The following is a 16560-nucleotide window of genomic DNA, read 5'->3' as shown; positions in this document are numbered from 1 at the left end:
CCTTGATCATTATGTAGTGTCCTTCCTTATCTCTTGTAACAGTCTTAAAGTCTATTTTATCTGATACAAGTATTGCTACTCCAGCTTTCTTTTGATTTCCATTTGCATGGAATATCTTTTTCCATCCCTTCACTTCTAGTCTGTATGTGTCCCTAGGTCTGAAGTGGGTCTCTTGTAGACAGCATATATACGGATCTTGTTTTTGTATCCATTCAGCCAGTCTGTGTCTTTTGGTTGGGACATTTAGTCCATTTACATTCAAGGTTATTATCGATATGTATGTTCTGATTACCATTTTCTTAATTGTTTTGGGTTTGTTTTTGTGGGTCTTTTTCTTGTGTTTCCCGCCTAGAGAAGTTTCTTTAGCATTTGTTGTTAAGCTAATTTGGTGGTGCTGGATTCTCTTAGCTTTTGCTTGTCTGAAAAGGTTTTGATTTCTCTGTCGAATCTGAATGAGATCCTTGCTGGGTAGAGTAATCTTGGTTGTAGGTTTTCTTTTTCATCGCTTTAAGTATATCCTGCTACTCCCTTCTGGCCTGCAGAGTTTCTGCTGAAAAATCAGCTGATAACCTTATGGGGATTCCCTTGTGTGTTATTTTTTGTTTTTCCCTTGCTGCTTTGAATATTTTTTCTTTGAATTTAATTTTTGTTAGTTTTATTAATATGTGTTTTGGTGTGTTTCTCCTAGGGTTTATCCTGTGTGGGACTCTGTGTGCTTCCTGGACCTGTGTGACTATTTCCTTTCCCATGTTTGTGAAGTTTTCCACTATAATCTCTTCAGATATTTTCTCAGAGCATTTCTTTTTCTCTTCTTTTTCTGAGACCCCTATAATTCTAATATTGTTGCTTTTAGTGTTGTCCCAGAGGTCTCTGAGATTGTCTCCAATTCTTTTCATTCTTTTTTCTTTATTCTGCTCCTCGGCAGTTATTTCCACCGTTTTGTCTTCCAGCTCAGGTACTCGTTCTTCTGCCTCTGTTATTCTGTTATTGATTCCTTCTAGTGTATTTTTTATTTCACTTATTGTGTTGTTCATCTCTGTTTGTTTGTTCTTTAGTTCTTCTAGATCTTTCTTAAACATTTCTTGTATCTTCTCAATCCGTGCCTCCATTCTATTTCCGAGATTCTGGATCATCTTTACTATCATTACTCTGAATTCTTTTTCAGGAAGATTGCCTATTTCCTCCTCATTTATTTGATCTTGTAGGTTTTTACCTCGCTCCTTCATCTGTGACATACTTTTTTGCCGTCTCTTTTTTTTTTTTTCCTTTTTTTAAACGAGTGGGATTGTGTTCCTGTCTTACTGGTTGTTTGGCCTGAGGCTTCCAACACTGGAGTTTGTAGGCTGTTGGGTAGAGCTGGGTCTTGGTGCTGAGATGAGGACCTCTGGGAGACCTCACTCTGATGAATATTCCCTGGGGTCTGAAGTTCTCTGTTAGTCCAGTGGTTGAGATTCAGAGCTCCCACTGCCGGAGCTTTGGCCTGACCTCCGGCTTGTGAACCAAGATCCTGCAAGCTGCGAGGGGTGGCAAAAAAAAAAAAAAAAAAAAAAAAAAAGTAAAAAATACAGTTAGACTAGGAAACTAACAGATATGTTAGAAAAAATATAAAAATAAAAATATAGATGAAACAACAACTGGAAGGTAAAAAGGAACCACAATAGTAAAAAAAAAAAAAAAAAAAAAGAGGAGAAAAAAAATGGAAAAGGCCTTGGCTGTGGAGGGCAGGGCCTAAGCAGGGGTGAGGTTTGGGTGGTGGGCGGGGCCTATGCTTAGTACCCACAGGGCTGGAAAAGGCCCTGGTGGGTGTAGGGGGTGGGGCTCAGGCTCAAGGAACAGAAGGGGCCCAGACGTGCCTCCTGCCCCTGGTCTCATAGGGCGGGGGACCCCACCTGGGAGCCCAGCAGCCTTCCTGGGTTTGAGTGGGCGGGGCAAACGCCCTTGCTCCTTTCCTGCTCCTCTGGTCCTGGAGAGCCACCTCCCTCCTGCCTCTCCTGTTCTCTCCTGGCCTCCCTCCTATGTCCCCAGGATTAACCCGGCCCGGAGGGGACCTCTGAGGGTGTAGGACCCGGTCCGGGAGCTGGGCAGACTTCCCCGGCCAACTGGGCAGGGGAAACGCTGGGCCTGCTCCCCGCTGATCCGAGCCCCTGGGGGTCCCTTCGGGCATGGGAACCCCTCCCCACCTCAGCCACCCCTCAGGGGCGCCGGTCCTGTCGGGTCTCCACTTCTCCAACCCCCTCAGTCCCCCACGTCCTACCAGTTTTGCTCGGGGGTTCTTCCCATCTCCTTAGGTGTCAGGGTCCCCCACCAGCGTCTGGCAGGCACCTTAGTTGTGGGGAGATGCAAACTCTGCGTCTTCCCACACTGCTATCTTGGCTCCGCCCCCTGGCCCTCCCCCCCGCCCCCGCACACCCAATGATGTTTCTGATTTCATTTGATTTTCGTCACCATGACATGTACTGATAAATGTTGTTAGCGTTTATTTCATTCTTATTTAGCAATACTAGTTACCGATTCTAAGATCATATGTCTTCTTTTTATTCCAACTTTGGGACCCACTGGACTATTAATGGGTGTTCTGAGGTAGTACTTTCTAGAACTGAGACAAAGGGGACACATTTCATACAGGGTTGGGCTGTAAAATGTATAAGACAGGCTGTTGGTCCTCATGCTGTCTCAACAGCTGGGCAAGTGATGATAAGTTTAAGAATCTTTAAGAAAGAAGTTGAAGTAGCTGATGGGGTGAGTACATGGGCCTCCCTGAGGGCTGTGAAGAGGAAGCGACATCCTCTGAGCTCATCAGGCCAGGGGTCTCTGTACGTCATTGATCCCGTGGTTAGTCTATAAGGTCGCAGCCTTGGGCGGGAGGAGGACTGATTCTAGTCTCTACAGTGTCATGTGACAGAGTCAGTGGTCCAGTGCCAGTAGGCCAGGCACACTTGGTCTTGTGTTTGTTCAGCGTGTGTGATGCACCATGTCTGTGTTGACCTGCCTGGAGCTTCCTGAACTGATTCTTGTTGAACTGGCTGCTTCTTGAGCAGGTCTCCTCACCCAGAAGCTGACCTATGAGAACGGGGTGTTGAAGATGAACTACACCGGTGGGGACACCTGCCATAAGGTGTACCAGCGCTCCACGACCATCATCTTCTACTGTGACCGCAGCACCCGGGCGGTGAGTGTGCTCGATGCAGCGGGGGGCCGCTTTGCCCTCACCCCTTTGCCTTTGTCTTTACAAAGTGAATCTGCTCTTACGTCTCATAAAACTTCCTGGTTAGCTTAGTTTAAGTACGTTATTTACAGAAACCGTGTTCACACTTTGATCAGTCTGTGTAGAGTGTAATGAGCAGGCCCATCCCTTACTATTTGCATCCTTAAAGCACCGACTACCTGACGTGTCCCGTTTCACGGACCCGTCTCTCCACTCCCGCAGCCGGTGTTTCTCCAGGAGACTTCTGACTGCTCCTACTTGTTCGAGTGGCACACGCAGTATGCCTGCCCACCCTTCGACTTGACCGAGTGCTCATTCAAGTAAGTCGATGCGGGTGTTGACCCTGGGGCAGTCAGGTTTACTTGATAATATTTTGCTTTAATAGTTAGTGGCCGGGAGACTTCCCTGGTGGCGCAGTGGCTAAGACTCCACACTCCCAATGCAGGGGGCCCGGGTTCGATCCCTGGCCAGGGAACTAGATCCCACGTGCATGCTGCGACTAAGAGTTCACATGCCACAACTAAGGAGCCCACAGTAGCAACTGAGACCCGGCACAACCAAATAAATAAATAAATATTAAAAAAAAAAAAAAAAAGTTAGTGGCCAGGCGGGGGACAGGGGATTAGATTAGTCAGGTGATTTCTCTAAGCCTTAGTTCCTGAATGTTAAACTGGGGAGTTGGATTAGGGTAACTGCTAAATCCTTCACAACTTTCATATTCTTTGATTACCTTGTGTTAAGGTACAGGGAAGTGACTGACGTTGAAACAGGAAACCTTGTATGATTCATGGGTGTGAGTGGACTGGAGTAACCAGGGTGTCCCCTGGCCTCTGCCCCCACGCCCCCCGGATGCTGCCTGTGTCTGGTGAAAAAGGCGTGGAGACGGAGATGGTGGAGCTGCGTGGGGGGTGGGGGTAGGAGAGAGCGCCAGGGGGTGACACCCACCCTGCAGGCTCACAGCTGCCATCACTGGTTCCTTCGTTCTGTTACCGGTGGCTCAGGTAGGCTCCTGAAATGAGGTGGTTGGCAGCTCCTGAGATAAGGTGGAGGTCTTCACTGTGTGTGAATTTCAGCAGCGTCACCCTCAGAACTGTTGCAGAATACACATCTTGGGTTCCATCCCTGGAGATTTTGGTTTCACGGGTCTACATATTTCTGGATATTTAAGGGACATACTGACGTTTCTGTTGCGTGAGGACCCAGCCTGAAAAGAATCACTGAGTTACAGCATTCCGTCCTGGGGAAAAATTAATCATTTCCCTGTTTCCTTCCAGTTTTTATCTTTAATTGAAGAATCAGTTAAAATGAAAGCTTATGCGTGTATATTGTATGAATTCATAAGTGTAGAAAACTGTGTCAGATGAAGTAAGCTTCCCCCATCCCATCAGCCTCATCCCACTTTTTACCATGTCTTGTTGTAGTTCTGTCTGGAGCCTTCCATGACTCTAAATGATCAATATATCCGTGCTTGTCAACCTCAAATGGTATTAGCTGACTCTGTCTTCAGACACCAGAAATATAATTCTGGTCTCTCTCCCGTCTACCCTGCCCCACTTTCATTAGTTCCATTTTTATTTCCTCTTCTGGGCTACCTTTAGAATATGGGATGATATACTCTAAGCTCTATTTCTTGTTTCATCACCTTTAGACATCTCTTTAGTTCCCACGAAGTAAGACGAGGGCCTCAGACGCTGCCTCCCCCACTGCCGCAATGTCAGCAAGCTGTTGCTGGTGCATTGTCAATGTTTACAACATGTGTATCCTGCTGGGCAGCTGTTAACGGTCTTACCTGCTTTATTCAGAGGGTGGTTCTAAAGAATTAAAAACTAATAAGCGGCGTTTACAGTATTGCATAAACATCATTTGCTGCGAAATCACATGGTCTGATTGGATCTGCAGAGAAATGACATAATCTTGTGCCTCTTAGCTTCCTCTTACTGAAGGAAGATAGGCTTAGTGTTTAGGTCAGAAGATTCCCATTTGTTCTATTTCATAAGTTGCTCCAAAAATCATTCCACATTTAGTTTGCTTAATATTTGGAACATAGCTACCTCGATAGGTGTTAAATCTTGGCATTTTACGTTGTCTTTCTCTTTTATTGTTGACAGAATAATATGCCTTCCCATTGTATCTCAGACTGTCAGGGTTCTTCACGATGCTGTGTCTACGGATAATCACCGTTCTTCTTCAGGAAGGTCTCAGTTCGGATTTGGGCCGTGTGTTTTCTGCTCTTTGATCAGAGCTCATTTTGGGATCACTCCTGGCTTGGATCCACTGCTTCTTGGATTTGATGTCCTATGTTTTGGCTTCCTTTTTTGTTTTGTTAGAGTGCATCCTCCTGTACTTTGGAGAGGTTGGATGGGAGAGAACCCATGCATTGTCTGAAAATGCCAGTAACTTGCTCTTAAATCTGATTGGCTGTAGTAGGGTTACAGATTCAAATTAATTTCCCCTCAGTTTTTGAAGGCATCGTCCCATTTCCTACAAGAATTGTGTATGTTTGGTGGAAAAGTTTATTGCGCATCTTCTGTTTTCGTGTTTTTACTCCATTCTGGAATATTTTCTGAACTTTAAAAAATCGGCTATCCTTTGGAGATTTTTATTTTGAATTTCAAATAAGTCCTTCTAATCATCTCTGAGGATACTAATTATAATTTTTTTGTTTCTTTTTGAAAAATCTCATCATGCATTCCCTGAATTATAATTCATTTTCTTTTAACGGTTGCCTTAAACATGTATTTTTGATTTAATGGAAAGCTAAAGTTGGTAACTATACCCATCCCTGCAACAATAAAATAATGTAGAACCTTGTAGCACCAACGCCCTCTCCCCATCTCTATGGTATTGTGGTTGAGTGCTTTTGTTCTGACTTGTTTTCTTACCTCTTGAATAAGTCATTATTGTGATTTAAAAAAATATTCATTGGTTGCTTGACTATATAAATTTCTTCTTTTGAAGAGGAAAAGAAATGTCTCTATTTCTTTGGCTTACTCTTCCTCTTTGCATTTTACCCCTTGCTTTTGACTTAATTCTCTTTCTTTAAGTACTCTGTTTAGTATAATGTTATGCAAAGTGCTGGTTTGCAAACTGTTTGCTTCTGGTCTCTGATGGGGTGAAGAGCTGTGTCACCTTGCACTAGAGACAGTGAAGGAACCATTGTCTGTTACTGGTTCATCTTGTGGCGCTGGCTCCTTCCACGGTTGCCGACTTGGTCCTGGGTACAAATCGCACTGTGAGTCACACTGCTTGGTTTGAACAGAGACTCTGTCGAGTTAAATCTTGGTCTTTACTTGAAAAGGCTTAGTTTTATTGTCAATAGCTTGGTACAGAATTACAGGTGAATACTTTTTTTGTGTGTGTCAGCACTTCGAAGGTAATCTACCATCTTCCGGTGCTTAGTATTGCTGTTAGAGAATCTGCCCCTGTCCGTCCCAGTTTCATTCCTTTGTAGATAACCTACCTTTTCTGTGTATTTTCTCTTGTGTTTGTTCTGCAGTCTTAGTCTGATTTGTTAGGTATGGCTTTGTTATTTATGTTGCTTGGAAGTTGATGCTTTCTAAACTAAAGATGAATGTCTGTTATTCACTTAGAAATATTTGCAGTGATTGTATATTTGAAGGTTGCCTCTAACCTATTCTGTCTCTTTTCTTCTGGGACTTGTATTAATCATATCTTAGGCTTTCCTATTCTATCCCCCATGTCTTTTATTTATTATTTTTTTTAATTTTAAAAAAATTTATTTTTTTCAATTACTTTTGGCTGTGTTGCGTCTTTGTTGCTGCGCGTGAGCTTTCTCTAGTTGTGGCGAGCGGGGGCTACTCTTCGTTGCGGTGCACGGGCTTCTCATTGCAGCGGCTTCTCTTGTTGCGGAGCATGGGCTCTAGGCATGTGGGCTCAGTAGTTGTGGCGCATGGGCTTAGTTGCTCCGTGGCATGTGGGATCTTCCTGGACCGGGGCTCGAACCCCTGTCCCCTGCATTGGCAGGTGGATTCTTAACCATTGTGCCACCAGGGAATCCCTCACCATGTCTTCAAGTATCTTATTTATCTGTTTCTGGACTGTATTCTGTTTCCTTAGACCTATTTCCAACTTAATGATTCTCTTATCAGCTGATTTAATTTGCTGTTTTGACTGTTCCCTTTTTAATTTTCATGACTGTCCTTTTCATGCTAGGAGTTCTGTTTGGTACTCTTTCTTTTTTAAAACTTATTTTAGAAACAGTTTTTTTTTTTTTTTAATTAAAAAAATTTTTTAATTTATTTTGGCTGCGTTAGGTCTTAGCTGCGGCACGCGGGATCTTCGTTGCGGCATGCGGGCTTCTCTCCAGTTGTGGCACTCGGGCTCAGTAGTTGCGGCGTGCAGGCTTAGTTGCCCCACAGGGCATGTGGGATATTAGTTCCCCAACCAGGGATCAAACCCACGTCCCCTGCATTGGAAGGTGGATTCTTAACCACTGGACCACCAGGATAGTCCCTGTTGGTACTCTAATTCATCATTTCTTTCCTCCATTCTACCCCCCTTCTTTTATTATAGTTTCAGTTTCTTCTTTTAGGTCTTTAACCATTTACAATAAGTCTCTATCAGATGGTCCATTATATGAAGTTCCTGAGGACCTGCTTTTGCAAATACCTGTGTCTCTCACATAGGCTGGTATTAACGCCAGATCCATCCTTTCGCTCTCATCCCATTTATGGTCCATCAACTTTCAGAATACCTGGAGTTCTCTCTTCCGGAAGCACCTCCCTGCCCTGGTTCATGCCGTCTTCATCTCGCCCCTGCATCTCCGCAGTGGCCCCTCAGTGGTCCCCTGACCCACGCTGGGCTAGTCCCGCACAGTGATTAGAGTGGCCCTGTTAGACTGTAAGTCGGCCCAGGCTGTTGCTGAGACCCCTCAATGCGGTGAAGCCCCTGTCTCTCCCTGCTGGAACGCTCCATGTGATGCTACCCTCAGCCCCTGCTGCGTCACTCCTCACGTCTGCTCTGCTCCAGCCACATGGGGCTCCTTGCTTCCCTGCGAGCGCACCGGGCTCTCCGCACCTCAGGCCCTTTGCTCCCGCTGCTGCCTCTGCCCGTGCTGCGCTTTGCCGGGTCCCTGCGTGACTGGCTCTTCCGTGTCTTTCTGAGTTTATTCAGAGGTGGCCTCCTCAGGAAGGCCTTCTCTGGCCATTGTCTAAAATCTCACCTCCTCTTTCCCCTTCCAAACTTCATACCCACTTCCCTGCCTTTTTTTCCCTCTTCGCTGTAATTGCCGTCTGACATACTGTACATTTTTAAAAATTACCTTGTGACTTCTGCAGACTTCATAAAATGGGCGATTTTTATCTCTTTCCTTCAACACAGTAGCCCCAGGTGGCATGTAGTTTTTGAATGAATGGGTGATTCTCAGTCTCTGATGTGCTGAGGTTACCGCCTGGTGAAGTGGCATGTGTGGTTGTCCTCTGTCTCCACCTGGATCTGGCGCCCTGCAGAGGGAGTGTTTGTCTTTCTTACCATTAACTCTGCACCTGGCGTAGGGCTGGCTCTCAGTGTCTGTCCCTGCTTGGGGTTCATACAGTAAGTAAACCTTTACCTGAGCAGGTCAACATCAGCCTGTTTCATTTCAGTGACTGTTGGTGTCCTCCAGCTTGGAAAGCCGGTGGCGTGCCCGGACTTCCCTGGGCATTGCGTGTCTTAGCTGTCTGTGTATCCTTGTCTTCTCACTGGCCTGAGCAGGACAGGCGCTTACTCTTTGCTTTTTTTGGTTAATACATAATTTTGTTGAGCTAGGGCTCGACATTTCCTGAACTCAAGCTGTGTTGTTGCTGATTCCGCCTGGAACTGGGAGAGTCCAGTGTCGAGTTCTGTCCCTGGCAGGATCTGATTCCCAGGGTGTCAGGAGTAGGCTCTGCCTTTATACTGATCCTCTGCAGACGGAGCGCTAGACTCTGTTAGAATCCAGCTGGACCTCACCGTGGCACTTTCTTCCCCTCAGAGACGGGGCTGGGAACACCTTCGACCTCTCATCCCTGTCGAGGTACAGTGACAACTGGGAAGCCGTCACGAGGACGGGAGCCACCGAACACTACCTCATCAACGTGTGCAAGTCTCTGGCTCCGCAGGCTGGCTCGGGTGAGTGAGCTCTCTGGTGGAGGTGCTCATGGCTTGTAGTGAGTTTATGGGTGAAGAGGAAGTAAGAGCGGATTCTTCGACGGCGCGTTGCTCTCTCACACATGAGTGCTTTTGCCAAGAAGCAGCAGGAGGAATTATCTGAGGGTCTTGATGACCCACCCCTGGTGTGGTCCAGGGTAAATCAGTGCTGAAGGCTCTGTTGGGAGCAGTATAACCATTGTTTGAATGTGGGGAGCTGGAGGGTGGGTAGAAATAATCCCCGTGGCAGGTAATTCTTAGCCAGGGCAAGAGATAGGAGGGTGGGAAATGGAGCTCTGGGTATGTGCCCTCTGTATGCATTGAGAGCAGAGTGGGTGGGGTCCTGTTAGGATGCACCCAGACCCTTGGTGCCAGTGATGAGAGGCTAGAACTCAGTTGTACCCGTGCGACTAGGAGCAGCAACCCACGGAGACCTTGGTGCCACCCACGGCCCACTGGGATCCTGGAGACGAAACCTGTCCCGTTTTCTTGGAGTTTTATGCAGCCTCACTGAGGCAGCCTCTTGTCTGGCTCAACTCAGAGGGGGCAATGTTCCTGTCTTTTTTTTTTTTTTTTTTTTTTTAAAAAAAGAAAAAAAAACAAACCCAGAAAGTTATTTTTCTCCTCTGCATGGTTTGAGGCCATGGCCCACTTCCCCTTGCTTTGTATGCTGGCTAGATGGGCGACACCGAGGCTCTTATTAACCACGAAGTGGGACTCGTTCTTTACCCAGGGCAGATGACTCAGACATTTCGGGGACTGGGAAATTGGCACAGTTCTTGGTGACTTCTTAAAGTAAGATAGCACGTGAATATAGGCCATTTAAAATGTTCCATGGGCGTAATCTAGGTGTTTCAGCTTCATCTTGTTTGGGGATCAGAAATAACTGAGGCTGTTCTGCCTTGAATTCTCCCCACACCCCATGCTCACCCCCAACCCATCTGTGGTAAAACAGCGTTTCATGGAGTGAGAACTCATGGTGTCATTGGCATCTGACTTAATGAAAGAAAACACTGATATTTTGCAGTGATTGTTAGAATCAACTATGTCGTGTGCCGGACGTTACGTCCCTTGTTAAGTCCTAGACTGGACAGGGGCTGATGGTCACTCCTAACTGTCTCTGCTTGTGCTGCAGAGCCGTGCCCTCCGGAGGCGGCTGTGTGTCTGCTGGGTGGCTCCAAGCCCGTGAACCTGGGCAGAGTGAGGGATGGCCCTCAGTGGAGCGAGGGCATGACTCTCCTGAGGTACGTCGATGGTGACCTGTGTCCGGACCAGATCCGGAAGAAGTCCACCACCATCCGCTTCTCGTGCAGTGAGAGCCAACTCGTAAGTGACACAGCTGTCTCGGCCCCCGTGCGAGTCCAGGGTCAGCGAGACTGATGTCTCACTTCCTGGGATGTGAGTTGAAGAGCTCGGGGTGACCCAGCCTAACGAAGGGCATGGGCGGCGCGGCCTCGGGCCCATGGTCCCGGGGTGTCCACCCTGGCAGTTCTTGTTCCAGAATTCGGTGGTTCTCTTTGAAGTTTGACTCAGATCCCTGAAGGCCGGAGAGAGAACTGATATTTGATAACCTGCCCTTGTCTTCATGGAGGCACTTGGGTAAAGCAGAAGGTTGGGCAGACCCGGTTCCAAGGTAGCTCTTCCACTTCCTGGCCGTGTACCTCGGTCACTTTACCTCCCTAAACTGAACACCTGTTACCAACACGAGCTTGGCCTGTCCTGCCAATTCGCTATGAGGTTAGAGAGAGGAGGCGTGGAGCGCCGGGCACCGTTTCTGGCATGTGGTTGGTGCGTGGTAACTGGGTTCTCGTCTCATCTCTGGACGATTCCTTCCCTGACGGGTTGGTACATGCAGTTCAGCAGGTGGGGGCTGAATTAATGGTTTCTCTGGACGGTTTTTTCACCGCGGGAGCACCTCTGCCTCGGAGATGAAGGTGCAGCCTGTGTGCTGTCTTGTAAGATTCGGGAGTGAGGTCAGGCTGGCCCAGTGCACTCCATCCTCAGTGTCAGGACAGAGCACCACCGTGCAGCTGCGTGTGGGCAGCCGTGGCGGGAGGAGCCGGAGGTCTGCCCCCTTGACGGGGTGGCAGCTGAGGTTTCCCCTCAGGACGCTGTGCAGAGGCTGAGCCTGGGTCCCTGCGCTGCTGGAGTCCACGCTCCTGGGCCCCCACAGACTCGCTCAGCTCTGTAACTGAGTGGAGAGGCTCACGGCAGAGCAAGACAGCCGCTTGGTCCGTGGAGGGCTCTGCACGCGGGCGCCGGGGGCTGGTTTATCTGGGAAGGAGGGCGCTGCCGCACACATCTTACCTTTTTACCCTCGCCGTGTGGACGAGACACGTCTGAGAGGCAGGGAGCCTTAGCCCAGGTGGTGGAGGGATTAGTTAGTTCATGACCGGTTCTCCCTGCGGGTCTCCCTGTTATGTCCATCGTTAACAGATGCCGGTTCCGTTTTTCGGGACGGTACCATTTATTTCCTCGTTCGTGCCTCGCGGTCGCCCTTTGAGCACCCTTCGCCACCCCGTCCCCGCCTCCACCTTAGAAGCCTTAGCTGTCAGAACACGTCCCTGTCCCCCGAGGGGATTTCCGGCTCTCTCTCACCCTGTGTGTGTCAAGCCCCCAGGGGTATCTCAGGAGCAAACCCTGACCCTTTGCTTCTCCCCAGTCTGCCCTCGTCCCGTGAAGACACTGAGACGGGTGTGTCACGGGCTTGTGGTGCGTCACAGGGGAGCTCCTGCTCGACGCCAGTGGGTGCTGTTACCTGCGTCAGGTGTGCACCCCGTCAGCAGCTGTCTGTCCTTCGCCTGTTTCTAGAACTCCAGGCCCATGTTCCTCAGTGCCGTGGAGGACTGCGAGTACACCTTCTCCTGGCCCACGGCCGCCGCCTGCCCTGTGAAGAGCAACGTGCACGACGACTGCCAGGTCACCAACCCCTCCACGGGTGAGGGGCACTGCCGGCCACCCATCCCCACCCCCTCAACACACGCGCAAGTGCACGTGCACACACACACATAGGTACACACGCGCACACACACGTGCATACACGGGCATACACGTGCATACACACACGGCCACGCAGGTGCACACACACACATGCATACACGTGCACGCACGTGCATACACACACGCACGTGCACACACGTGCATGCACACGCGCGCACTGCATACAGACACACGTGCGCACGCACAAGCGTGAGAGACCCAGTGTGAGGCAGGGAGCAGGCACCCCGGGCAGCAGCATCCTGTCCTGTGGGTGCACGTTTGGCCTTTCCTGCTGGATCTGCCCGGTCCTGTTGACTTGTGGCTCTTCAGTGGAGAAGAGACTGAGCCCCTCCCTGGAAGCCGTGCTCCCCGTAACTCCTGTTTCTGGGGTGCTGGTCCCAAGCTCTAGACTGGCGGAGCTGGAGTCAGTCTCCTGCTCCTTTCAGAGTTGACGTGGGCAACGAGGAAACCACAGGATCTCAGCGCTGGGGCCCGGAAAGGTTTGGGGGTGGGTCACTGGCAGCGGGAGGGATGCCGGCGGGCCCTCCTGACTCCAGCGGAATCGCCGTGGCCGCTGTGGCCCAGGCGCAGGAGGACACCCTGAGCCGCTGTCTCCTGGGTACTTTCTAGCTGTCAGGAAGGTTTTGGGGGCCGCGTCAGCGAAGGGGGGCGGTGACACGTGACGAGGAATCAGGAGGCCCGATGGCCGGCGGGATCTGTGTGTGAGCGCCGGTGATGGGTCACGGTGTCCCCATCCCTTCCCCCGAGCAGGACACCTGTTTGACCTGAGCTCTCTAAGCGGCAGGGCCGGGTACACTGCCGCCTACAGCGAGAAGGGGCTGGTCTACCTCAGCGTGTGCGGGGACAACGAGAACTGCGCCCCTGGCGTAGGTGAGTGCGGCCCGCCCTCCCGGCCCCGAGGTCAGCCTCGGCCTCCGCGTCCCTCCCGCGAAGAGGTCAGATGCCTTCATCGGCAGCAGTGGACTGGTTGGGGTGCGGGGGCTTCGTGGCCACGTGATGGAATACTAGATGTGTAACATTTGCTAAAACCACACGGGACCCTCCCGAGTGTTAGCTGTGAATTTCAAAGTCTGGTTCTGCAGGAAGTTCTCATGGGAAAGCGTGTGGTTTGAATCCATAATTGTGTGTCTTCCACTCTCCCTTGTGCGTTTGGGACAGGGGCCTGCTTCGGGCAGACCAGGATCAGCGTGGGCAAGGCGAGCAAGAGGCTGAAGTATGTGGACCAGGTCTTACAGCTGGTGTACGAGGACGGCTCCCCCTGTCCTTCCAAGACCGGCCTGAGCTACAAGAGCGTGATCAGCTTCGTGTGCAGGCCCGAGGCCGGGCCCACCAACAGGCCCGTGCTCATCTCCCTGGACAAGCAGACGTGCACGCTCTTCTTGTACTGGCACACGCCCCTCGCCTGCGAGCAGGTGGTGAGTCGGGCTGGGCCCGTGTGGCACGGCCCACCTGGGGGCCCCGCGCTGCTTCTCCTGCGACTCCCTCGGGCCCCCAGCCTGTCTCATCCACTCCTGGGGCCCCAGTCATACTTGGTTCAAAGTGCCCGATGTTAGGTAACCAAGCATTTGGGGCGCTGGTCCACCCTTCGTGCTCTTTTGGTTCAGCTTATGTTCTCGTGGGTGACTTGGGGGTCAGGAACACGTATTGCAGACACCAACGAGGCCTGTTTCCTGCTTGACAGACGGAATGTTCCGTGAGGAACGGCAGCTCCGTCATCGACTTGTCCCCCCTCATCCACCGCACCGGGGGGTATGAAGCGTACGATGAGAGCGAGGACGACGCCCCCGACACCAGCCCGGACTTCTACATCAACATCTGCCGGCCACTGAGCCCCATGCATGGGGTGCCTTGTCCCGCCGGCGCCGCTGTGTGCAAAGTTCCCGTCGACGGCGCCCCCATAGTGAGTAGGGAACCAAGGGCGGAGACCATCCTGCAGGATTTTTAACAGTCTCCTTCATGCCGTGTTTCTGGCTTTCACTGGAGAGTTTTCAGGCAGAAAGACTGGGGAAATGAGCCAGGACTACGTGTGTCTGAGTCCACTAGGGGAGGCGGACTGCAAGGGTCTGTGCGTTGAGCTGTCGGCGGATGAGGGTGGTCAGCAGTTATGGAAGAAAACGTGAGCACCCGTGTAGACACACTGTTTCGTATCAGGTCAGAAGGCTCAAGGACGCTGATGGAACTTGGTTTCTTGGCTTACGTGCGGGTCTTGTGTCACTGAAACGCTTGTGAAGTGCAAGCAGGTTCTTTGGTAAATGAGTTGTACTTAAGGGTATAAGCTGGTTTGCTAATAGCTGAGTGTTCTGCCTTCCAGTATAGATTTGGATCTCTAAACATTGTCTCCATGAGTTGTATTCATGTTTTGTCAGATTCTTGGTATGTTTTATTTGAAATGCATCTCAAAAGTGGTGTGTTTGTCTGCATTCTTTAAACAGGGAGTCGTGTCATAAGGTATCTAGATGTCCTTTTAAAAAATGGATGTTATCTGTGGTGTTGGTGGGGAGAGACGTTGGGAGGGGTGGGGAAGTGGGCCGTGATATGAACTTGACAGAGGCATAGCTATGTGACAAGTGCAGGGCCTGGAGCAACCAGATGTTGGCAGGAAGGGCTGTGGTGTCAGCCTTTCTAGTGGTGCAGGGGGGAGCCTTGGTGTGAACCACTTGCTGACAGGTCCAGTCTGCTTTGTTTTCCCATCCGGCTACCTTTTCTCAGATTTAAAAAAATGCAGGAAGTTCTCTAATTAGAGAGGGTGTTGTGTCATTGTGGACCTAACATGCCCCACAGTGGTGAACAAAGCACGTTGTGGCTTCATTCACACACACACACACACTCAGTACACACATGCTCATCTCACACACACACTCATCACACACACACATCACACTCATCTCACATGCATCTCACACTCATCACACACACTCATCACACTCATCTCACACACACTCATCACATGCACTCATCACTCATCACACTCATCTCACACGCACTCATCACACTCATGCATCTCACACTCATCATACGCACACATAATGCACACTTATCACACACATCTCCCACTCGTCACACGCACTCATCACATGCACTCATGCATCTCACACTCTTCACATGCACACATCATGCACACTTATCACACACACATCTCCCACTCGTCACACGCACTCATCACAGTCATCACACTCATCACACACCCTCATCTCACGCACATCACACAGTCATCACACTTACCGCAAATTCATCTCACACACTCATCACACACAATCGCACTCATCACGTGCACTCATCACACACACATCTCTCACACACACTCACACACACATGTACATACACACTGTTCCTGGCCGGTCACTTTTCGTTCACTCGCATGTTTATTTGCTCGAAAACACTTGCCGAGCAGCCAGTGTGTGCCAGGGGCTGTGTGAAGCCGCGGACGACAGCGGGGAGTGAGTAAGCGTGTGCTCAGTGCCCCCTGAGGCCGCGCCGTGAGCACCGCCGAGGAAGTGGCTGTCCCGGTGCGGTGCTGGACAGGAGGAGACGGGGCATTGTTGGGGCAGCCACGTGGGCTCCTGCTTCCCGCCAGCTGGAGCCAGAAACCGTGCAGCTGCCCCGGTGTAACTGGGGAGAGAGGCAACATTCCTGTTGCCTAGAATTGTCAAAAATTGACCCTGAGTAGAACAATTGTTATTAATGTAGGACCGAAACTGATAACCACTGGCAAACAGGTTTCTTTGTGGTGCCTTATTGTCAGGACTTTTCAAATGAGCTGCTATTAACCCAATGTCTTTAGGTGCTACTCATCTTTAAAACAGATGGCATGTTAATTTTTGCAATTCTCTGTTAGCCGTTCTTCCACTAACTTGGGGAAAAATTACTTTTCTGAAACATTGCTTTTTTCTTTGTTTAGGATATTGGTCGAGTCACAGGACCTCCGATACTCAATCCCATAGCTAACGAAGTTTACTTGAACTTTGAAAGTAGTACTCCTTGCCTGGTGGACAAGCATTTCAACTACACCTCACTGATCGCCTTTCATTGTAAGAGGGGTGTGAGCATGGTAAGTGAGCGCCTGTTTACAAGGTAGGAGCCAAAGTGAGGGTCAATGAACCAGAGCTGGAAACCCATAAAGCCTGTTTCAGACCAAGAATGCCTGTGTTCACAATGCCTGCCTTGCGTCACGTGGTGTGCCAGCGGTGCATGGAATAACTTAAAGCCATTAATTTAACGATAAGCCCACC

At 49.9% G+C, this 16560-nt stretch overlaps 1 protein-coding gene across 1 annotated transcript in view; it reads left to right on the top strand.

The window, feature by feature from the left end:
- The window catches only part of IGF2R (insulin like growth factor 2 receptor), a 110016-nt gene that overhangs the window by 76038 nt on the left and 17418 nt on the right, over positions 1–16560 (top strand). The window contains exons 28-36 of the mRNA XM_082405765.1: positions 3039–3169; positions 3428–3525; positions 9177–9313; positions 10467–10657; positions 12143–12269; positions 13082–13201; positions 13490–13746; positions 14013–14231; positions 16230–16379. Of these exons, the coding sequence (XP_082261891.1) occupies positions 3039–3169; positions 3428–3525; positions 9177–9313; positions 10467–10657; positions 12143–12269; positions 13082–13201; positions 13490–13746; positions 14013–14231; positions 16230–16379 (1430 nt within the window). The remainder of the gene's footprint in view (positions 1–3038; positions 3170–3427; positions 3526–9176; positions 9314–10466; positions 10658–12142; positions 12270–13081; positions 13202–13489; positions 13747–14012; positions 14232–16229; positions 16380–16560) is intronic.

This window comes from Balaenoptera borealis (assembly GCF_965194805.1).
Source record: "Balaenoptera borealis genome assembly, chromosome: 9".
Lineage (NCBI taxonomy): Eukaryota > Metazoa > Chordata > Mammalia > Artiodactyla > Balaenopteridae > Balaenoptera > Balaenoptera borealis.
Note: the sequence above shows the minus strand (reverse complement) of the source record. Positions and strands in the feature narration are given on the sequence as shown.